The sequence below is a fragment of the Dermacentor variabilis genome, chromosome 1, assembly GCF_050947875.1.
Source record: "Dermacentor variabilis isolate Ectoservices chromosome 1, ASM5094787v1, whole genome shotgun sequence".
In the NCBI taxonomy this organism is placed as follows: Eukaryota; Metazoa; Arthropoda; class Arachnida; order Ixodida; family Ixodidae; genus Dermacentor; species Dermacentor variabilis.
Window position 1 is genome coordinate 140,418,028 of NC_134568.1, and position 24,932 is coordinate 140,442,959.

Genomic DNA, 24,932 nt, shown 5'->3' on the forward strand with positions numbered 1-24,932 from the left:
CTACGAGAAATCTGCCGCCGCCGCTCACGTTTGTTTTCTTTTGCGATTTTCGTAAACTGTTCTTTCCTTCTGTGCTGCGTGAGTGCCTACAGCCAAGGGCGCCCAACATGCCCTCGTTATGTGCAGCATTCGGCTGCGCGAACACAGGCGACCATTAGCAGCCATTAACGTCTGGTAACAGTTTTAGCGTAGCTGGATAGCCTTACGACAAATGCGGAAACGCGTTGTTGCTAGCGTTGCTATACTCCGTTTCATACATCAGGTGCAACGCTGTGGAGGCTTGAGATACTTCTTGCAGTGGCTGCGTTCGCACTTACAAAAAGTTCGGTGTTTGTTGACCCGATTTTTGAGAAAATTTTCCATATATAAGCTCAGTTCTGATTGAAAAAAAAAGTAATTTACCTATAGAAACAATCCGTGTACTTATACGGCTGCTAACACGTTCTTTTAAATCAATTTTCTTTTCGGTATTCTTTAAATGCAGCCCGTTGCGGCAGCTTCACGTGCATGCTCACGCGAGCAAACGCCGCTGGCACACTGCGAAGCATAGACGAAAACGCGCGCAGTAATAAATTTTGGTGACCGGACTTCGTGCGTAGCTTCCACAGCGTTGCACCTGAGGTATGAAATGGAGTATAGGCTTGCCTAGTGACATTCGACGTACGGTTGCAGTTATCGTGTTTACCACACGGCGGTGCTAAAACTGCCTAATATCTTTATGTCAACACTAGCATGGAGCACGCATACCGATTCTTGATCGAGCCACAATCGCAAAGTCGTCGAACCATAGTATGAATATTGCACATATAATACCACTGGCCATCTCTGGATGTGTATGATAAGCAACTTCCATGACTGTACCTTGCAGCACTGCATGTGCGCGCTTTGAAACGCGGCACTTATGTTCGCGATCGTGTATCAACACTCAAAAAACCACGGGACTTTAGACAAGCAGCGGCAAGATGCTTTACATCGCGGAATTGCACCCGTGTTTACAATCTAATGAGAAGTTGGTGCTTCGGCATTCTTCCAGCAGCGAGTTCCCAGTGACACTTTAGCGCATTTTTTCTCCCGTCATTGGAACGTGCAGCTACATGAAAAACAAATACGTACCAGCTAAGATTTCCAACGCGCGACAAGGTGCACACATCGCTTTCGCTGTTGGCACACTCAACATCGCCGTTGCCGCCATTGTTTTCCGTATCCACTGTCGGTTCGAACATTTACGGCGTAAATACAAGCTGTCCGAAGCAGCGAGAACGTTCCATAATGCTTACAACTCAGCTATGAAGCCAGAACAGAACAGCGTGCTACGCTCTGAAACGGCGGCGCCGACCGGCGACTGGCGCGAATGACGTCACAGCGGCCCCGACCAATCACGGGCAACAGCGGCGTTCGCACGATGCCCTGAGGCGCTGGTGCGCGTTTTCTTGAAAAAACAGCTGCTTGCGTTTGTTTCCGCCCTTTTTGAACCAGATATTCGTGTTCAGGGGACTCAAAACTGTAGAATGCCGCAGAGAACTCATTTTTTTCGAAAAGTGTTTCAGCTTTTCAGCAAGGGGGGACATGGTGTATAGAGCTATCGAGTTATTTTTGGACGAAATTTAATTAGAAGACATAGTCTTATCCAGCTTTTTGAGCTGATTACAAAAATGGGATTATTTTTTTGATATAATAAATAATTATTGACATAATTAAAAGTCCTTTACTATTGTTTCTGGAGACAATGGGTAAAAACATATTGGGCGGAAAGCAATAATTATGCATGAGTGGACTGCAGAATGTCTAAGGTGTGAAGTTCTGCAAGCACTTTTCAAATCCAACAACAGTTGACAATTTAGCAGCTCATTAAAGTTCAGTGTTTATAGTATGGCTATTAGGGAACAAAAACAAAAGGAATTCGAAGAAAAAAAAAAGGGAATCTGCTTGCAGCACTTCAACCAACATGCATTTAGCTCCATGTAAAAAAAATTACAGTTGTAGCTGACCTAGATCTTGAGATATTGTTGCCATAAACAAGCAAGCCGAGCGAAAAGTTAGTCTTGAGGAAATTGAGAAAAAACAGAGAACTCGATTTATTCAGGAATATAATGAAGTATGTAATACATGCCACCAGTTGTAACAGGTTAGCATGCCCCTGACACATGCCCCAGTATGTACGCCACAGTGTCAAATGTTTATTATCGAAAAAATAAAAATAAAAGCGTGTCGTTTGCCGATTACCGGTACTCCGCATTTCGCACGCAGCAGAGGCTTGATGAGGAATGGGTTGCGCGTTTGGTGGACGTGGCATCGCTGCAGATTGCACACGAGATGACTATCTATATGGCGAGACTGCAGTCACGTTCGCCTTTACCCACTGCCGCACCGCAACTTGCGTTTTACACAAGACAGCAGAGCATTTACAGAAGTGTGGCTTAGCATGACGAATAGCGTCTGCATTGCATCCAAGCCAGCTGCAGTGACAGCATGAGCGAGCAAATCAAATTTTCGCTTGGTAGCGGTGTTGAAGCAAATTGTTGCAGTTTTTCTTGAGCTGCCTTCGCCTTCTCCAAATTGTAAGGCTGCAGTAGTTTTGCTGTAATGCCGCACGAATGCCGTCCGCTTCCAATACCGCCTTCATCTGCCAAGCAGGGTGTCTACCAATCGGGAAAACCACGAATTCTCAGGGATTTTGAACAGTCTGGAAATACTCAGGGAAAACTTGGGGAATTTGTGCTTCTATCAGAGAAAATGAGCAGTAATTTTGTTGAAAGGGAACAAAAGTAACAGAGAGGAATCGTGACGAATTCTTTTTGACGCCGTGTCATCCGCTGGAAGAGTTGTCAAGTGTGCAGTCAACGACCGACTTTCCGGACGCCCGACAATTCGGACAGCTTCGTGGCACCACCACGTACCCTTTAGAGTCAGCGTATAAGAACGTCTCAAATTTCGGACACGAGAACTCTTTGCCGTTTGAGTTTCTGGACTTTTTGCCATGACGGCAGGTTCGAAACGGCATTAATCAAAGCCAGCACCACCAGCGCCATTTTGTTTACCTTGCCATCTCGAACCGGCGCTCTCGATGAGACGCTCACTTGAGGGATTGCTAGCCGTTCGTGCGCAGGTGCGAGTAAGAGCAGGCGCGAGAGAGAAAATCTGCGGGCTTTTGCTCCTTGAATATATGACTCGGACACTGGCTGCCGGCGTAGTAAAATAGGTGAAGCAGCGGGCACTGATGCCCGATTTGCCGACCGCTGTGTCGGACAGACTGTCTCGCACCTGCGGCGCTCGTGCTAAGTCAGTCATGGCGGATTATAGCTTTCTCGCGCCTTATGGCGATGTACCTGTAAATAACAGCACAGATGTTTCTGTGCGAGCAGTAGCGACCATAGTAGAGCCCGGGCCGTATATATTGAAAATCTAGAAGGCCTTAGCCTTAGCAACCGCGGTTGAGCGTAAGTGGCTGAAAGGCCGCCGGTGATGACTGACGCAGCACCAACGCCACGGGCACAAGAAAGTCTGTCCAACGTACCTTCAGAGGCGAATTTCTGACTGGTGTTGCAGAAGTCGCGGGGCGCGGTAGTGCTGAACTTAGCGTCAAAAGTTGGCGGTTCGACGTAATTATATTTATTCAATTGTGTATTTTACTAATTGTAACAATGTGTCATTATTTCGCATTATTGGCGGCGCCTCCAGGGCACCAAAGCTAGAACCAGGACTGGTCCGTGGGTTGGGGCTCGCCGAGGCCTGCACGTGCCAGGGGTGTATAAGATCGGCTGTCCGCGACAGCAGACAGCCAATTTTTTATGCGAACACCCCCTGGCACACTTCGGCCTCCGCAGCCCCAACCCACGGGCCGCCCTGCTTCCAGCTTTGATCCACCCGCTACCCCTTGAGTGCCCTGGAGATCCTGCACCGCCTGCTTTATTATAACCTCAGGTGCTCTTTTGAGGCCTCCGTTTGCCGGTCACATGTTCCCTCCTGGAGCAGTGCTTGTAAAAAATCCAATCTATCGTCGCGACGAAAAAGGCGACCCGCGACTTATACATAGGGTTGTTCGTTTCCGGGTAAAACCCGATTTTACCCGATTTTTGCACCCCGAACGTGTTCTTAAAATATCGGGTAAAACCCGATTTTTCCCGATTTTTGAAAAAACTCTGCCCACGAAATTGCTGTGCCTCCAGTTGGCGCGCAGGCGAGAGGCGGCCAAAGCGGCCGACAGACAGACAATCGTTGACTGCAGGCTCAAACAGTACTTGCTGGAAGCAAGCCCCACAAATGAAGGTGTTGAAGTGATGGACTTTTGGAACGACGCAACTGTGCGTTACCCAAGGCTAGCAAATGCAGCGTTGTCATTGTTGTGCCTAGCTAATGGCAGCTGTGATGTTGAGCGAACGTTCTCTCAGCTAAGGTACCTGCAGAGACCAGACCGGTCTCGTATGGAAACCGAGATGTTGCGCATGCAGATGATTATGTATGTTAATAAGGACGTGTAGAACGTCGATGACCAGCCCTCGTGAATAAAATGTTTCTTTTCTCAAAACTGACCGTTGCCTCTCACTGCGAGTAATAATTAATTACCAAAGAAACGCTAAATTTTGCAATATTTTCTTGAAAGCAGCCCAAAATCTAGCCCTAATTGTTACCCACCGGTTAGAGCAAATCGAATAAATTATTAGTTTGCAAATTTAACCCGATAAAACCCGAATTGCGGAATTTTGCCACGAAAAACCCGATTTCTCCCCTATTATCAAGCCGACAAATAACGCCCGATTTTTACCCCCGGAATTTGAAAAAATATAAAACCCGAAAACGAATAACCCTACTTATACAACACCAGTCGGAACCTTGCCCCTTCAGACACAGTGATCACGAAATGGGGCGTCCATGCCCGCTGCCTCACCACGGGGGCAGCCAGCGGCGGAGCGTAAACAAACTCTACCGCACTGTCTAGGGAACAAACTCATACAACACATGCTAAGAAACCTCCTCCGTAGTGCCTAGGCAGAGACATATATTCAAGGACCAAAAGCCCCCAGATTTTTCCTCTCACGCCCGCTCTTACTCGCGCCTGCGCGTAAATGGCTGGCGATCCTTTAAATGCACGTCTCGTCGCACTGTGTGCTTTAGGTGCGAGTAAAAGTGTGCGAGGGTGAGACAAGAAAGATGGTGGCTTCACGAGAGACACCTTCCCGCGCGAGCAATGGGAAAGAGAGGTAAGGGAGCAAGCTTGAGGTAACATGATCAAGCGCGCGCGAGGGAGCGGAGTGAGGGTTAAGTTGGTGCGCGTCTTGATTTGTGGCGCGTGGCTCGATTTGTGGCAGCACGTTGCTGTAAGCGCGGCTCAGTGCATGCGCAGCCGCGCACCCATTTTTACAGGTTATCTGTCACGTGTGCAAAGAGTGAGCGTGCCGAGAAGGCGTGGCACCATGTAAGCTGTCCTCCCGCACGTTTTGGAGGTTGCGTAAGCTCGAGTTTCGGTGACCCGTTAGAGCGAGAGGCAGGCGAAGCATTCACTCCCCGCTGCCTGCGCTTTTCCTGATAGCATCGTCCCAGTATGGGCAACGCTATCAGCCGCGGGGCTGGAGTGCACGCGAAAGCATAGCTGGCTTCACTTAATTCGTACCACCAAGAAGATATCGTCAATGTACGTGGCATGAAACCATATCATTCGTCGCCAACTCCCAAGTTTATCAAAATGAATTGTTTTCTCATAGAAATTTGCTTTCTTCAAATGCCCGATAATTCGGAAAATTCTGTGGCCCCTTTCCATGTATAAAAATATTGATCAGCAACTGTACTTACTAGCATAAAAGGCAGAATTTCAATACAATGAAATTTCGATATAACGAAGCAAATTTACCATTTTACCAACTTCGTTATATCGAGGCTTAACCCTTTGAGGGTCAATAGAGAGTTTTAGAGTAGGGGCCCCAAACGTTTTGGGGCCCCAAACGTTTTGGGGCCCCAAAGAAATAGCGTCGAAGCCACTGCGCATGCGCGATACACAAACTGTGTTTGGATTTTGAGTTGGGAACGCTATTTCACCGATCTAGCGGGAGCCCAAATAGCGGCCCCAAAAGCTTTGTGTCAGCAAACATGGCGGCACCCATCGAAGCGACGGCTCTAACATAGCACTAAACTGGGTTCGATTCGTGGTAACGCGTGAAGTTCGCAAGCTAGAAGTGACTGTGGTTATCGCTTTCTCTCAACTAGCGTGTGTTGTGAAGATTCATTCATTAGATGCCGCTGATTCCAAATTCGATTGTGGATTTTATGGCTCGTAGGCCTAACACAGCTAAGCTTGGCTGGTAAAGGCACGTAAAGTTGGTTTGCTCAAAACTAAGCGCAACTAATTGTTTGCTGCTTACAGAATAACCTCTAAATTGTAATTAAACACGAATACACACAAGTCAAAATTACTATTCCTATCATAAAATGGTATATTTTATTCAAATATTTCTAATAGCTTTTCTTTGACGCCGTAGCGGCACTGTCAGCGCAAGACGCTATCTGCAAATCTTATTTTGTTATAGCACAAGCTTGACACGGACAACAGAAGACACGTGTGTGTCAGATGTGTCTTCTGTTGTCCGTGTCAAGCTTGCGCTATAACAAAATAAGATATGCCGTACCAACAAGCCCCTATTGCTATCCTCATCGTCTATCCGCAAACGTAAAACCTTATTCTAAAACTCTTCACTCCTGCGTGCCCCAACGCTAACACCTGCAAAGCTCTTTGGGGCCCCAAACTAGCCCAAAAATGGTGGATGCTGTTGTCAGGATTGGGGGCTCAATCCCATCGCTCGGGACCCGTTGTCAAGATTGGAGTCCAGCATGAATTCGAAGGTAGCTGGCCCATGCCGTCGTCCAACTTATCCACGCTGAGGACGTTGATGAAGGGAAGGACTGCTTCTCATCGAGGACGAAGAATATGGGTTTATTTACAGTATTTACATGCAGTTCATCAGTCTAGCATGACTGCGAGAGAAAGTACGTCAGTCTAACACGACTGATTGAGAGAGTGTCTCAGTCTAACATGACCGCTTAAGAAAGTGTGTCGAGCATCTGCACAACAGCAGTTTTTAAACACTCGGTCCTCCCGCGATACAATGTGACGCGAACGTTCGTTTAGTCCTCATAAACTAGCCGCCTCTCCGTGGGACGGTTTACACACACACATGCACACACACACGTGTTCATGGTCCAAAACCGACACCACACGAATTTCGTAGAACTCGGAGCCGTCCTGGGTAGCGCGCCCGGGTAGCACATTGTCTTGCGTCTTGGTCGGCGCGTGGGAAGGAGCTCACGACGACGTTCCCGTGGCAACTCCCCCACCCGTGGCAGATGAGGTCCGCGTTGTCGTGTTGCGCACAAAGCCTGCTTCGTCGAACTCCTTCAGTCACAGCGGCGACGAGGCTAGAGCGTAACGGTGGTGGTTTCAGCACAAAGCCTGCTTCGTCAAATGCATCCTAGCAGAAGCGACGGAGAGTGGAGGACGTGCGTATTGTTCCCGACACAAAGTCGACTTAGTCACACCGTGGCTAGAGGTTGGCGGCAGCATTCCAAGATGAGGTTGCCACCGCTGGCGTAAATGGCTGGCAAACTTGCACTGCAGTTGGCCGTTCTTAACACTGTGTATTTACCGCGCCATCTGTACGTTTAAAAAGCACGCCAATTTCCTAACTTATTCTTTTCTGTCATGTGCTGCCACTATGGGGGAATACAGGGAAATTTTTTTTGCGCGCCTCCCTCTCTCGGTTTTCATTGCATGGTTTGCTTTATAGCTAGTTTGCTCTCGTGCGTCTACATATTACCGCTCGCGCATTGGCGCGTGCGTGTTCGGGCTGTGGTTCGGGTTTTGTTCCGTGGGCGGTTTCGGCTTCTTGCGCTTGCAAAACTGATGGCTATCTCTCATTACTAATTGGTCGAAGGGTGACCACCTCTTTCTCGCTCGTTTAGTGCTCGCAAGGGTGCGCTAGAAAAGATGCCGCCTTGCATATGTTTCCGTTGCTTTTTTTTTTTTTTTTTTGACACTCGCGAAAACTAATTGCTTCTGGTTGGCGATAAGATGAAGATTAGTGGAAGTTTGTCACACGTGCTTTTTTAACGGGCACACAACCACAGTTTTCTCGAGTGCGCGCCTACGTAATTCGATTACTCTATGGATGTACAATTAGTGTAAGAGCAGGAACATTTGAGTCTTGCGAAATATTCTCGTGTGTGCATTTTCAAGGCCTTGAACTATGTGTATAAAAATGCATCAAATTTTTAATTCTTGTAAGTTTATTTCCTTTTTTATTGTTGTTATTCATGAATGAAGAGTACATATATACCAACGCAAACTATCTTTTTCTCACTTTACGTTCACCCTAGAAAAATTGCGGTAAATTTTTTTCGAAATACAGTCGCCGACCGTTTATTCGGACCTCACGGGGACTGCGAAAATGTTCGAATAAACAGGTGTCCGAAAAAGCAGATTAAGAAAAAAAAAAATGAAATCCTTTATTTCCATGCACTTATTCGGGCTCAGCAGTAGGCTTGTAGAAATTGTGAATTCGCCGTTGCACGCTGTTCCGTTTACGCGCAATCAGATAAGCCTGAATCTTGGAGAGGGTCGTCAGCTGAAAGCACAGTCACTGCTTGTACACACTCCGCATGCGACGGCAGCATAGCACACGGTGCGTCATCTTCCGACTCGGTCATCGTCCGGCGGCGCAGCAGAAACCTGACGAATGATCTCGCCGTCGTCGAGTTCTGCGCATGTCAGTACAGCAGTGTCAGCATCTGTGAAACTGTCAAATGAGACGGTGTCCGGAATCGCAATGCAACCACTGCGCAAGTCTCGGCAGAACATTTCCCACGTCGGTAGGGAGCACATCGGAAGGCGACTAATCTTAGGCTTCCCGACACCTGCTTGCCGGCATTCCCCAACACAGTCTGCGCGGGCACTGTCGGCGCCATTAGACACTTGACGCGATGTTTCCGTATGCCGTGTTGGATCACTGGAACCTCGACACAGCACACCAAGCAAACGCCACCATGCCGACACCAGTCGCACAAATGAAAAACGTGGCATACTCGCCGCGTCGTGCGCGAAGAAACAAATCAGCTGCTGGATTGTCTTGACATGGCTTACTAATCTGAAACCAGAACTGCTGTAGAACCATTCTATCAAACCAGGCAGAAACGATGATGATGAGCGGGGATTTGCAGTAGCGGCACTTCGTGGGACAGTAGGGAGGCTCCATTCAAAACAAAAATGGCGTTCAGCAAGTCGAACCATGCACCGGTCAGAGTCGGTGCATGGTGCTCTCGATCGAGCTGGCTCAAGAAGTGTCCGAAAAATCAGATGAGAGGTTGGAAGGTGTCCGAACTTTCGGCAGTTGTTATACATTATGGTCTATGGGGAGAATGGCGGTGCCGCGAAGCAGACCGAATAATCGAGCATGTCTGAATTTTTGGAGTCCGGAAAATCAGTCGGCGACTGTAAGTCCCTAAGAAGAATTGGAATCTGCAATAAAAAAATCGACCCTGGGCGGTCGCATATGGCTAAAAAAATCTACCCTCAAAGGGTTAACTCAAAGGGTCAAATGTATTTTCATGCAAGTACCATGTTTATTGTGCTTCTGCGTGTCATGAGTGAATTAAGAATTATGTTATAACTCCTATTTTTTACAGGTAACACAGTGCCTGTCCAAGCTAATGCAGGAATGCTGGCACCAGAGACCTGGTGTTCGGCTAACAGCCCTGCGCGTAAAGAAGTCACTGGCTAGGCTGGTGGTGGATTCCAGTTACATTGGAGGGAAGATGGTGTGACACCTCAGTATATTGTGTGGTTGGAGTACCAGCCTGGGTGTGCAGTACAACAACAGGTCCTGGAGGTCATGTTGTCTGCCGCTGTTGTAAGATGAGCAGGCTCAGCTACTGTAAACCCTATTGTTGCATCGTCGTAAGATGTCTGCAGTTGCATTGCTGCAGCCAAAAGACCTGAAATTACTGTGGCAAGCAGGTCAGCCATTTGTAGTAGTGAGTTCAATGCAATCTGCGTTGACACAGGCTAGTGAACATGACCTGCAGTGCCTGCCCATTGGAAGTAACGCACTTTTGCTGTCAATCCCTTTCGTCACTCCGGCTACCTGTGTGGAATTGATTGAGCTGCGATGTTGAAACTGAATGGCATGAATAGTGGGTCCTCGGTTGTGACCACGCTCCAGTCACTTAGCATTGACATTTTTTCCCCCAATTACTATAGTGTTAGTGATTTAGTGCCTTTTTGCTCACACCAGTACTGAAATCGAAAGCCACCTGCGGGCAGCTTCATCTCACCGTGAGTGAGCTACATGCAAGCTCTCTTACCCAAGGAAATGTGTATCGCAGGGACACATTGACATCAGTAACCGTTATGGGCAGTCCTCTTCTTTTGTGGGCTTTGTTTCTCCAAGTGCCATTTTATACAGCTTTTGTTGTTGCCTAGCTTCTGTCTGGCTGCTTTTTGTTATCTTGCGAAGCATAAAATAGCACTGACATCATTGGTGGATTTTTTATTTCATCAGTTTTTGTTTTGCTCTATGTGTACATTTAATCAGCTCTTTAAAGGTTTGCAGCATTCTAAAGGTCACAACAGTCATTAGATGGCTTGCAACACGTGGACAGAAGTACTCTAAGTTGTATGCAAAATGAAAGCCGTTCAACAAAAGCAGTAAGCAAAAATTGCATGTTTTTTTTTTTTTTCTGGACAACTACTGCATACACGCTCACATTTGCCTTACCATACTGATTCAACAGCATAACCACTGCAAAGTAATGCCTCAGCATTTTAGTACAGCTTGTAAAGCATAATTAGTGTTTTATATGTATTTTGATGTCCCCTAGGATTTAAAATAAAGTCTATGCAGGTAAGAGAATTCATTATAAGATAAACGAGCTGAGTACATAACCACTGAGCTTATCAATGTACTTTCTTTTTTTCATGCTGTTGCAGCTGTTGAATACATACGTTCCTTGTTTTCAAAGTGATTGTGAACAAAAGTCAGTCAGTTTCAAGCGTCCCACATTATAATGTGACAGCAGTGAATATACTGTTTACCATTGAAGCCATTGCTATACAATATGTCTGAAAAGGTCTTGAAGATCTACACTTACTTCATGTGATCAATTTTAGGGCAAATAATGACGAATATGAAATCTCATATATTTTACTATCATCTTTCAAGTGCTTACCTAGTAGTGCCACGTATGCAGTTTCCAACCTTGTTCGTTTGTTAGTGCTTCAGCAGAGACATTGAAAAATTGGTTTGATTGGTGATCAGAAATAAGGACAACTGATGACGGTAATTATTTTAAAAAAAAGAAAAAGCTTGTGCATGCTGCAAAAGCAGGCACAAGAGCCTTGTTTCCAACATGCTTCTGCTGCCTTAATAACTGCAACACATGCGTGCAGAGTGTAAAATGTCGTGTGCTTGTGAAGCAGTCATCCCCCTGACTGCTTAAGTGCACTTTAAGGTGGTAGTGATTAGCCTCCAAGTCCCCACAGGCTTTATTTTAACGTTTGTCGCCACAACGGCTACTGATTTACTCTTAGCACATTCTTTAGTGCACTGTACTAAGACATGGTGCATCACTCTGTGCATCATATTCATTATAAGTCCTAAACATGCAAGAACATGATAATTAATTGCTTAATGGCTTGATTAAGCTGTTACTTCCCTCTTTAAAACAATGAAAATGAAGGAATGTTTTCCTAGCTTTGTATTGGCAGCAGTGTTATTTTTTCAGTGACACATGAAGGGTTCTTTAGACTTCATACTCGCAGTTCTTATTGCTTTTCACTGCTTTGTCACACATCAGCCTTCATACATTTTTCTCATGTGAACGTAACAGAGTACAACCTTTTCTTGTGAATATGTAAAAAGTGATATGTAACAGTTGATGTGTGGATGTCCAGCTAATTAACTTGAACATTGCTGTTCTAGTTAATGTACATACATTTACTTTTCTGAATATTGTGCCAAAATGTAACATGAACTTGTATATATAAATATGTATATATATGATGCTAGACATAGTCATCACCAGCTTTTTTGTTAAGTGGTTTGGTGGTAGCACGACAATGCAAGCTATGAATTATTTTCAATTGCATCACTGAATCAGCAGTGTGACACTCCCCCCTTCCCCTTTATTTCTTAAATCAAATGTAGTTGCATCAGTGGTGTCATTTCTAAATTTATTGAGGGGCTGCGATCTACAGTCATGTTTGATATGAGCTGCAACACGGTGTCCATGGTTGAAGGAGCTCCAAGACTGCATGGCAGTTCCAACATACAAAAAGTTGGTTTAATAAATATCGGGGATTAGCATACCAGTGTTTAGTTCTCCGATTTTGCATATGTTGGCAGAGATGTACAATCTTGGGACCCCTTCGACCAGGGGCACCGTGTTGCAGCTCATATTGAATGCAACTGTATGTGAGCATGAGGCAGAAAAATAAGTAAATGTTCTCATTCACGAAGAAAAAGCTTGGGGAGTAGCTATGTGCAGCAAATATCTGATGTGCAGATTTGCTGGTGAGGCCAATCCTGGTAAGTAACAGTATCTGTCTGGTTATCACACAGAGGAATAAACTGCATTAACGTGGCTTCCATAACTTGTTTCCACCACTGCAAATTGTGTACCTTTGTAATACTTGATGTACTTTTATTTTATGGCTGACCAGCATGCTTGTTTTTTGTGTGCGTAGTATGCATGCCACTGATCTGCTGGTAAAAGAACAGACAACCATGGGAACTGGTGCCCCCACCCCATTCTTCCAACATTTGTGTCGCTCATGAGCTGTCTGTCATTGGTACCAAAATATGTGTATAAGTCGTGTAGACTTTATAGACCACATAAGCCTAGCTAAATATCCTGCATGATAAGAACTATATGTTCTTTGTGAAATCATGACTTTATTGATACTGTAGCCTGTGCCTTCTGGTGAACGTAGCCCAGTTCTTGGTGCTAAAATGCTTCACAGACTATGCTGCATCGTGTCATTACGGTCCTTTGAGTGGCCAACTTGCACATTGTCAGCACAGTAATCAGCAGCCAAAGCTGATAGCTATCATTGCTTTGAGCAGTACCTGTATCAACCCACCTCAGACATTTTCTTTTTTTAAAAGCATAATATGGGGCCTTAGGTGGCACTATATGGCAGTTCAGCCCTGTTGAATTAACATAGACTACCCTTTGAGTGTGTTGCAGTTGGAAAATTATTGCATTTTCGTCCATAGTTACACTCAACACATTTCTTTCTTCTCCATCTTGGGCCATTTCAGTTTGTCTTTTATTGCTGCCTGGCAGCTGTTGCTGCTTAATGTGCATGTTTTTGTATAGCTGTGTTATTCACCTTCATTTATACCTGCATTAAGTTTACTGATGTCCCAACCAACAGGTCTTTACTTATTGTCATGTATGCATTGTATTCATATTTTTATCTCGTTATCTTGTGGCTGCCGCATTTATTATTTTATGGTGCATATAAATGAAATTTACTATGCTAAAGAAGTCCGATACCACGAGGCAATGTTTCTCAAAATCCAGTGGCCAAATTGTTATTTGAAATGTTTATTTTATTTTTGTCCAATTTTATTTTGTCTGACCACAGGAATTTTGTGTAACTTATTCTTTCTTGTGGGGTTAATGTAAAGGTTTCACGCTGTGGCACATAATGCCAAAGCTTGTTATATGTGCTCCTGACATTGTAACTCTTATGTATTGCTGCAAGTAGATCAGGAACCTTTTGCCCGCACAGTGTTTTCTTCATGCAACAAACAGGCCATTTTCCAACCATGTTTCAGTACCTATTGGACCCCTTCGGTATCTGGTGCTTTTCACTGCTGCTTGCCTTGTTTTAATATGCCTTTGCATTTCTCACTTGGTCATTGTGGACAGTTGACAATCTCTCATTCACAGCCAATTGGGATATGCTGGTTGTGCCTTGCTGTGCTGCTTTCTATTTGCAAGCTTTGTGGAGGATTGCAGGACGATTACTCAGCCCACGCTGCCTTTGGTACACACATATGGCCTGAAGAGATTTTGTAATTGTGTGCACGCATTTTAGCAACTTCTCTACAGCTTCTTTTGGGCTGGAAGAGTTCCTAATAGTGCTTTTTGAATGTGCAGGTAGACCAATTCAGGTGTCATAATGATATTTATGTATGTTTGTTATGCCTGTTGTTTTCTCGTGTGCCATCAAGTATTTTTATCCAGCAGCTTGCATGATGCACTTTCAATGCCCAGAATTGCCAGGTACAGTTTTGAAGCTGCATAAGGATGCGTGTGCTGGTTGCCCAATGCAAATGGCAAGCGCAGCAATTTATGCCACGGCACATGATCCCCCCCTCCTTTTTTTTCCTTGTGCTTGGTGTTCTGAGGCTTTGTTATGTGTCATGTGGGGTTATATATACTACTTCTAATTTTGTATCGAAAGTGATCAGTTTGTGGTATCGAGTTGTACTTTCACCTCCTCAATGGTAAGCAACCTGACATTTTTGTGCGTTCAAGATGCTATGCTGCGATGCACAATAAGCTATAATGTACCCTATCAAAAATTAGGTGCCCTTTGTGACTCTTTCCTGTTTAGTAACTGTGTGACACAGGGAGCTGAGTGTGTGTCTATATTTTAGTAGCACAGTCAGGTGTGTGTTGCATTTAGGGTTCAATATTCTTGGAAAATCTTTTTTTGTTTTTCCTTTCAAGTTAGATATTTTTGGTTGAATGACCGTTTATATGCCTGTTTAATAGTACTTTGGCACCAAGTGCAATATCACGAGCCGGTATAACATAGACAGTATGCCTAAGTAATGATATTGTGTTATCCCTTTACTGCAAAAAGCATTGTTTCTGTTGTAACCAGTTTATTATTAAAACGAGTGCTAATGTATCCTTATGTGTTAATGCATGCTTATTGTGTACTGTCTTTATGAAACTTGGAAATTAATTGCGTTATAGTGTACACATTTGCTTTGTGTTTGGTGCCATAATGACTTTGGGAACTAATCTTTATGTATCGTAACTGAACTTTCACTAATGAGTTCACCTATTTTTGGGGTCTTTTTAGTTTAAAGAAAAAATTCCTCCTGTGTATAGGGCATTGTCTAATGCTATTCGTATTTGGCCATTTTCGTTGCTGTAATATTTCAGTTTCCCAAACATTTTGTCCGAGTCATTGGGTGTGGGATAAATATTATTACCTTATGTGTTGGCTGAAGGTGCATTCACTGAGAAATCTGTGTGCTGTATAATTCTGCAGTTTCATACCATTGAGGATATGGAAATGAACTCCAAGTCATAAGTCTGTGCAACATTGATGTAATCTTGTAAGAAAAGTAAATGTACATTTATGCTGATGCATGATTTGTACAGTTTTTCTTGAAACACAACACCTGGACAGCAGGAACTTGCTTTATTGGCTTTTGACAACAATATTACTAGTTAGTCAAACACATTTCAAACAGTGGAACACACTATTTACAGCAGACATTTCAGACCTATTTACAAGAGAAACATACCAGACCAAATGACGCATATATAGCACCTTTGGAATAGCCAAGAATCTTGTGGCTGCAATTCACTGTTTGGCAAGAGAGAAAAAATGCACAGAACCTACATTCTTCATCCTTAGCACCATTCGAAGAAAGAACAGCATAATCGCATGAGAAAGTGGTTGATGTCTGACAAATGAAACAATGGAAAGGCTGAATGAAACAGCTCAGCCAACGTGATATTTTATTAGTGTAATCGTCATTGAGGGTAATGCACTTGCAACAGGAAGTTCATTAACCTTTAGAACTTTGTGTGAAGCTGCCTCTCATGGTGGTGGCCAGCTGCCTTGCTATTACACATTGGTTTAAATCTCCAAAATTTCTAAAGGCCTCAACTACTCAGTTGCAAAATGATAAAGCAGGCATTGTGAGTAAGTGATGTGACGCTTATACAGAAAAGACTTCACTAAAAATGTTTGTTGTTATCAAGAACACAATAAAATCGCCATTGAGGTGTTACGTGACAAAAGAATGGACAAGTGACCCAAGAGCAAGAGTTCCAATGCCTTGTATGTCTGTTCTGTGCTGCCTTGAGTAGGGGTTGGGCATTGAAGCAGAATCGCACTTCTTTCAGGATTGTCAACTGTCTCGCAAAGCTTTCACATGCAGCACTGTCAAGCTTACTTGTGCAGCTTTCAATGGGGATTGCATTGATGGATAACATGCACCTCTTAATACACATCCCTGCATTCAGACTCTCTTGGCAGAATTTGTCAAAGATGGCGAGTTGAAGTGCCGCAAAGGGATTTAATGTAAGTGCAAATAATTCCAGCCTATGAGCATTGTAACATCGGCCATTTCACGCAAGTGACTGGGGTTTTTGTTTTTAAGTATGCCACAGCCTTATCGAAACAGTTGTACACGAAAGCGTCAACTGTTTGAGTGCAACTGCCTTCCTTAGTTTGTTGCTGCTGCCAGGATTTAGAGAAGGTGCAGCTGCTTTTTCTAGTTTACTCAGCTGCCTGGAGAAGGCAATGTCCATGTCAGCGGAGTCAACTGTAATAAAGATGGCATACATGTTCTTGTGGGAGAAAGTGAGGGGGGTGGGCAGAAGAGAGGGTGGTTAACGCTTAAGTGCACAATGGCAGTGTACAGCGTATTATTTCATGCCAAATTGGTTCTGGTAAAATAATTTTAATACAGATCCCACGTATACTCTTGAGTAGTGCTTCTTAAAAATATGTTGCATGATGAGTTCAATTTCCTAGTGCACAGTAAAGAAAACGAGAGAAGAGCGACGTCATGGTAAAAAACAAGAAGCTTGCGGTGTGCGGTCATTTATCTAGATGGCCATTAAGTTTTTGCATTGTTTTTCACAGATCACTTTCAAGTATAGCACACCTGCCAACCTGTGAACATTAAAATTCGTAAAATTCCTACAGCCTCAATAAACAAAAAGAAAGAAAAGGAATGGGGGGCGGGGGGGGGGGCTCCATAGTAAGCATTCTTAAGCATTTGCTCTTGGTGCACACCTTTTATGAGATACACATGCACTTTATTAATGCTGAATTACGTTCAGACACTGCGCATAAGTAGCAGTGCAAGTAGCAGTAGATGGCCTCTTGGGCTGCCACAAGAGGGCAGCACAAGTGCCATCACCTCCTTTATGCCTCCTTTACGATAGATGCCTGCAGCGTGATGCTATGAACCCGGTTCCGTGCCATCTCCCTTTTCTCTTTCCTCGAAAGGCAACCAGCGCCGTTTATGGGACATGCCTGCAACCTAGGTCACATGCTGCAGCCTCTGAGATTGCCATGACAACTGTTACCGTCCCGGAGGCCCGCGAGAACGCTCGCTAGCAGACCCCCCGCATATCGGCACTATCGATGCGCCGGCAGGAAAACCCCTCGGTAAAAAACAAGTAGCGCCATCCTTTGAAGATTGCCGCCGTCCTCCTCCCCTGCGCGTTCTCTCGACGCTCGGCCCTCCCATTGGCCAAACGCCGTCACACGCCTTTTTTCTTGCTTGCTTTTGCTTTCGTCGGCGTAGGGGTCCCAAACATCGCGAGCGGCGCACGCAGACTCCACGTTTCGCGCCTCCTCGGTGCTTTTCTAGCGTAGTTCCGTGTTCGCGTAGCCGTGTTACTGTGCCTTGGGATGCACACACGTGAAACTGACGGCAAGCGACTCTTTCGGATTTCATCTGCGAAGCGAGGCGCGGAGGAAAGTCAACATTCAGACGTCCTCTCTTGTTGTTGCTGCAGCCAGTCACGATACAAAGTAAAGAAAATTCCGATCAAAATACGGCTTCAGAAGCGCGAGCGACACGTAGCCACGGCGTTTGATTCTGAGAGCGTCTGCTAGTTCGGCCCCGCGTAGAGGGAGCCGACGCAGAAGAGAGGAGACAGCCTATGGAGAGCGCAACCTTTATTTAGAGGCATGGAGGGCATGGAGCCGGCAGAAGCATTCGACTGCCGCTGGAAGTTGAAAAGGCAACAAGCGCCGCCCCACGGAATTTTTGCAGAACTACGAGCGACGCGGCGGCAGGCATTGACTTATACATTTCTTTTTTCAATCTTGCACCATGTCACCTTTCAAGAGCGTTTCGTAAAACTTCACGCAAGATTCGTAAAATCGTAGAAAAAAAAAATCTCGTCGTAGATTTTACGAAATATGCGGTAGAGTTTCGCGATGTGCTACCGGGAGCGACGCCTAAAAAAGCTTCGTCTGAGCATCGCTCGCGAGTCTTTGTAGCCGTGCATCGCCATAGCTTGTGGCTGGTGGAAGAGCATCCTTTGACGCCACATTTATGTAGCCCGACCTGTCAATGCTGCAAATGTTAATAATGTGAAGTGACAACAGCATGGACGTGAAGTGAGTCTGTTCAAAATTTAGTTTGTCACGCCCGACCAAATATATGGCCGGCCGCGGCAGCCTCGTGGGTTGGAATTTTGCTACTGGTCGGTGCTCTCCACAATCGCGCGCGATCACGCGCAGCGGGCTGAAGACAGAAAAACATCACTGTTACCGGCTACTTTGATCCAAAGCGTCCGACTGATGTAAGTGCGGACAGCGCATGGCCTGTCCCTACACGTTTCCTTTGGCACTCTGGTATAAGCGGACGAAAGCAGCCTTGTTAAGGCATCCATCTTGCATGCGGACTTGCCGTCATGGAGATTGTACGCGAGTCGGCCTCCTCGCGCGCTGTGTCTGAGTGAATACCATTAAGGAGTAAATCCTGCAAGTGCAGGGCGTGATACAAACGTCAGCGAAGTGAATGTACGTAACGATAAGCGACTTCCACGTCGTTTAGTAATGGCAGCATACAGTTTCTCCTGGACACACTGGTGAGTCAGAACTACGAAGACAAACGCGTCTTTGTGGGCTAACATTCAAATGTGGTTAAATTAACATGAATGATCCCTGAATGCTCAATGTAAGTTAAACATGTTTATGGCTTAAAGAAGTAGGCATATTTTGGCCCTGTTATCGGACGCGCTGACAAGGCGGATTCGCTAAGTCACCGAGACCAGCAGCAGTATTCGCGCGATGAAAGGTAAAATAAGGAGTGCGAATACGCAGTGTCAGCGGGTCGTAAGGCCACCTGCAAAAATTTAATCATTCCGCCCCTTCGCAGTATTTAAGTGGAATCGTGCTGCGAAAGGGAAAGGGCTTTTAAGCTGCGCGATTCCACCGTTTTGAGGGGAGAGGCCGAATGGTGAAATTTTTTCGCGATGCTGGAAAAAGAAAAAAATCTCGTTCGTCGTCATTAGTTCAGGAGCCTATAAGTCAAACCAGATTAGAGCTTTCCCTTTTTGAGCACTGGTAGATCGTAGGGAAGACTTTTAGGAAGCCGCATCGCCGTCTTTTGCTTGATCCACAAGAAGGCGGACAGCAAGCAGGCAATGACGAGGAGGGACAGGAGTACGATAAGGACGGACGCGAATCCTGGCGCAGACATGCATATGATAGAACTTTCATGCTCCTCTTTTACTAAGGGAGCCGGATGGGTATCGTTGGAACCCAGGCTGAATGCCAAGTCACCAGCTGAGACAACGCGAATCACTCTATTCACGCCAATTTCTGCCATTTCCTCTTCTTCTTCGTGGTACGAAACGTCTCTCTCTTCCCTGGGCCGGCCAGCGGACTGGGAAACATGGTTAGAGTACAGCGCCTGCTTGTCGGGTGCCGACGAGTCGACGGTCGCCTGCGCTGAACACTGATCCGGGCATTGATACCGGCAGATCTGTATGGTGCACTGGAAGTGGACTTCCATTGTATCAGGAAACTTAAAGGCTTGGAAATGTGCGTACGACAGCACTGTCGCACTGGAACCGAAGTTCCTTATCTTTGTGAACCGGCTCATTAGTTTTGGTCGCACGACGCACCCTTGGCTGTCAACGAGCTCGATGGGCGCCCGCTGCCCGTCGTGCGCAATGCAGTTGCGTACCAGCATGTCGAATTTGTTCTCGTCGTCCTTGATGGCCAGTACCATCGTCATAGTCTGACCGATTTTGACGATGCCGGCTACCTCGCTGGCCCAAGGCCCTTTGCCAGCTTGTATCTGCATCCAGCAGCCTACGTTGTCACCTGCGAAGTCGGCGCGCACAACGTCGAGCATGTCGACTGGGAAAGGCCTGAAAGTAACCGCTTTCTCGTAGTTGTTGTGCCACGTGCACCTCAACTTGCGTGCTTGGTCCCACACCTCCTGCACCTGTGGATCGTACTGGACGATAATGGTGTTCTCGAAGAAGCTGCCAGTTCCAGAGTTGCCACCGTCGTAACCGTAGAGGCCATTCTGCGTGTTTCCAATGGTGCCACAGCTGTTGATCGATACATCGAAGTAGACGCTTTTGCGGCCTGAGCCCGCCGGCAAGTGGACACAACTACCGTAGCTGTAGTGGCCTTTGCTGAAGATTATGCCGTGGAAGGGCTTGTCGAACTCGACCACTACCTTCATGAGATTTTTCTCGCATTTGACATCAAGGTGGACGATCTTGGGCATTTCGGGTTGAGGCAGTGGCCACGGCTCCTGGCCTTGAGCCTGCGTTGCCAAGTCCGTCGACTGCTGCGGATGCACGTTGTGGTTCTCTATGTACTGGTGATGCTGCTCCTCAGATGCACCGCCGCCGCCGCCGCCACCACCGCCACCACCGCCACCTCCACCACCATGGTGAACAACTTGTGTCGGTTGATGGTGGACATCGGGATAAGCATGGTGATGGTGGTGCCCCTGCTGTGGCTGCTGCTGCTGCTGCTGTTGGTGCTGTTGGTACTGCTGCTCGTGCTGCTGATACTGCGGTTCATGCTGTTGCTGCGCTGAATGATGTTGGTGCTCAAAGACTGGCTGAGGCGGCTTTTGGAGTTTGTTCGACTCCCACTGTGGCAGATGGATGGCGCCCTGCTGAAGTCCGTTGTTGAACAGCTGCGGCAGGATGATGTGGCCGCTTTGTATGGGTATTTGGTGTACCGGGATAGGAATGGCGTCGAGCGGGTATCCTTGTTGCTGTGCATGGTAGTGCTGCGAAGGAAACACCTTGTTCTCGCCTCCGCCGTTGTCCTTGGTCTCCATCTCGGAGGCCTGCTCACTCAGCTCTTCCTGCACGCCGACCTGCTGCTGTTGGTCAGCCGCACCCTGCTCTGCGTCGCCTGCCAGCACAGCCTGCGAGCAGAAAAAAGAAATAGGAATTTTAAGATATTTAACACGTGAAGAAAATATTTACCTGCATCAACTGATACTAGCAGCTTCAAGTTTATGGCGAAGTTCCCAGTAGAAAACAACTGTGTTAAGTTGAAAGCTTAACAATAAGTTCAGCTGCATTGCTTTTTGACATTGAAATGAGACTACTAAAATGACTATTCTCCTTCAAAATACGTTTGGATCGCACTTCAATCCTGGGCAAATAGGCCGGAAACATGTATGATGTCCGTGCACCGTCGTAAGCGAGCACAGGCTTTGACCCAATTGCGTATGTCGACAGTCGCCTTTGACACATGTGCGCACGCGCAGCGTGGCTGCGCTTATATAGAGGGCTCGTCGCAGCCTCTCATTGGTGCACGCCGGCGCAGCGTCGCCTCGAGTAGGCAAACTTCTAGCATCGGCAGAGGACATAACCGCTGCGCGTCGTCACGCTTCGCCGTGTTTCCGACCGACGTTTTTGACGCTTCGGCGCGGGCCGAAGCTTTCCGACGCGTGCCAGTGGTTGGGGCATTAGGCGACGGAGTCGACGGCGGCCAGCTGCGCTGACTCCGAACACGCTATACGGAGCCAATTCCGACATACGCCGGCTCGCGCGAAGCGCGGTGTTGACTAGTGCAGTGAAGCTTTTCGCTTCAAAATGGTCAGAATGACCAAAATCAGTGATACCCCCTGTTTGTGGGGTGCCTGCCTTCCTCTTAGACCGCGCCGCCGTACGAACATAGCGGCCGACCGCGTCATTTTTTTGAACTGGTGCGTGTACACAAACAGTGTCGGTATTGTCACGCAATCGTGACGGCAACGAACACAGTAGCAATGCTGTAAATGACGAAACTAACTTTTATTGACCGAACATGTGCCCACAAAAAACAGGCTACACAGTACGACGATAGCGGTGAACACAGTCGGCGATTTCTGCGATCGCCGACTGTGTTCACCGCTATCGTCGCGCCAGCTTGTGCAGCCAGCGCGCCAGCTTTTATACATGAGCCATCGAACGTTCGAGAGTAATCGGTGGTTCCCGCGTGTCAGAAAGTTCTACACCATTCGCATCGCGCATACGTGCAATCAGATTATACAAGGTTCGGCGACGACAGACAGCGGATAGAACGATCGATAACATTCGAGAAACTTCCGATACATGCGGGCGCATCCCGCGCTGAGCGATAACATTTGTTTGACGCTGAAAAGCGGTCACCCGAAAAAGATAAACAAGTACACGTGTCAGCATGAAGTCCAGATGTCTGGGTGACAGCGAAGGCGCCCCTGAAATGTGTCAGTTATATAGACGCGCCACCCGACTCCAGAAGATGCCGCACAGGAAAGTGAGCCTTAGTACATACCGTACTACATCCCGATTCGCTAAACGAACATAAAAGCCTTCTGCAAGTAAATATCACTTTACCTGGTGCCGACAAGAGGGACGAAACAACTAGCAACGACTGCTAACTAGCACTATCAGCTACTTCCACAGTGCACGCTGTTTCCCACGTCAGCCCGGCAGTGCAGGTGAACTTGGCTCAGACGGATAACTACGCCGACATCACGAGCATTCGCTGATCATTTATAAAGCTTTAATTGTGCACGGTGTGAAGTTGTGAAATGACGGCGTTCTATAGCGACGGACGCACAAAGACGACAAAAAAAAAAAAAGAAAATAAACTTTGTGTTTCACTTTACCAGGTTGCGCGAGCTCAGAGATCGTTTGTCTCGCTAGCTCAAACATACATCTGCGACTTCGTCGAGATTATTCGTATGAGTCAGTAAGGTCAAAAACAGAGAGCTAAACTGCATATGCCACTACACACCTGTCACAAAGTGCAGCCCTAATCCAGGCTTCACGGCGTTGCCGATCGCGTTTTACCGACGGAAATCGGAAAATCCGCATTGCCCTGCTGGGTGGTCACGGGAGGTGCAGCCGTAAACGAGACACGACATTGGCATCGCGCCAAATTTCGATGGCAATAATGTTCGAAAGGCGTTCCGTGCGCGCGGCAGCGAGAATGGCAAGGCTGACGAGTAAAATAACTTTATTGGAGTTCCGGCGAGGACGCGAACTCGTCGCGCACCCGGCTAGTCCCACGTCGGGACTGGAGCTCCGCTATTGTGCTTTTCACGGCATTGCTGTAGTCTGAAGTTGGATTAGAGTCGAGTTTTCTGTAATGGAGGTGGTTGCTCAGTTGTTTGGAAGTCTGCGCTCCTGAAGTTTACCTGTCGATCCTTAGGTTAGTTCTCACGCTCAACTATTTTGAATTCGATTCTATTCACTACCTGCAAACTTTCGGCACTAGCATGGGAACACCATTCGCTCCCACGTATACGAAAATTTTCATGGGACAGCTTGAAGCAGACCTGTTGAAATCCTACCCTTTAAAGTCCCACACCTATCTTCGTTACATTGACAACATATTATTACGATATGATCGAGCGATGCTCAAAGACGGGCCGCCGCGAGAACGAAGATCAAGTTGGTCGCTGCCCTTAGCGCGAGCGAGGGTCGGCCTGGCTGTCTGGCTCCAGTGTCAAAGCCTCTTTCGTCTGTGTTTTTTCACACGTAACATTCTGGTGGAGGTGCAGGGTACTTCAGAAGCCGCTGCCTTGTCTCGTCCCGTCACTCTTCTAACCTCACCACCCATTCCCGCCCACTTCGACCCTGATGCCTCCACAGAATTGCGTACAGATGTCAACGGTCATGGCGTAGGTGCCGTCTTTAGCCCAGCGTCAGCGTGGCCAGCATCGCGTCATTGCTTATGCGAGCCGCCTCCTAGCACCATCGGAGCGCAGCTATTCCATTACGGAACAAGAATGCCTTGCTGTTGTCTGGGCGGTTGCGAAGTTCCGTCCTTACCTTTACGGTCGCCCTTTTTCCGTAGTCACTGACCATCATGCTCTCTGCTGGCTCTCATCGCTGAAAGACCCTACAGGCCGGCTTGGTCGATGGGCTTTGAGGCTACAAGAATTTTCATAGTCCGTGGTGTACAAGTCTGGCCGCCTGCACCAAGACGCTGACTGCTTGTCGCGTTACCCTGTTGACGACTCTGACTCATCCAATATTGTCAGTACTTCTTGCGTATTCTCCGTATCACAGCTGCTTCATTTCGCCGACGAGCAACGTCGTGACTCCTACATCAGAGCACTCATCGACCGTTTTGAACACTCTCCGGCTGATGCTGCTCTACGCCTCTTCGTCCTCCGCGACGGTACTCTGTACCATCGTAACCTTTATTCTGACGGCTCTGAGTTGCTACTTGTAATACCTAAACACCTCCGTTCAATCGTTCTAGAAGAGCTTCACGACGCACCAATGGCAGGACACCTCGGCGTATCTCGAACCTATGACCGTGTACGTCGTCGTTTTTTCTGGCCGGGCCTTGCCCGCTCCGTACGACGTTACGTCGCCGCTTGTGAACTTCGCCAACGACGCAAGAAGCCTCCCAGCTCCCCGCTGGTTACCTGCAGCCGCTGGACATCCCTGCCGAGCCCTTCCATCGTGTCGGCTTAGACCTTCTCGGCCCATTTCCGGAATCTACATCAGGAAACAAGTGGGTACGTTGCAGTCACGGCGGACTACGCGACCCGCTACGCCGTAACCCGCGCTCTTCCGACCAGTTGCGCAACTGATGTTGCGGACTTCCTCCTACATGATAAAATTTTGGTGCAAGGTGCTCCGCGTCAATTGCTAACCGACCGTGGCCGTACGTATTTGGCCAAAGTCATTGACGACAT

The 24,932-nt window shown here is 47.0% G+C and overlaps 2 protein-coding genes across 2 annotated transcripts in view; one reads left to right on the forward strand and one right to left on the reverse strand.

Annotated features, from left to right (window-relative positions):
* The window catches only part of tkv (serine/threonine receptor kinase thickveins), a 79,748-nt gene extending 64,370 nt beyond the window's left edge, over positions 1-15,378 (forward strand). Inside the window, exon 11 of the mRNA XM_075696307.1 lies at positions 9,667-15,378. Within this exon, the coding sequence (XP_075552422.1) occupies positions 9,667-9,804 (138 nt within the window). The 3' untranslated portion in view covers positions 9,805-15,378. The remainder of the gene's footprint in view (positions 1-9,666) is intronic.
* The window catches only part of LOC142585502 (uncharacterized), a 46,843-nt gene continuing 36,642 nt past the window's right edge, over positions 14,732-24,932 (reverse strand). The window contains exon 2 of the mRNA XM_075696297.1: positions 14,732-21,170. Coding sequence (XP_075552412.1) covers positions 19,308-21,170 — 1,863 coding nt within the window. The 3' untranslated portion in view covers positions 14,732-19,307. The remainder of the gene's footprint in view (positions 21,171-24,932) is intronic.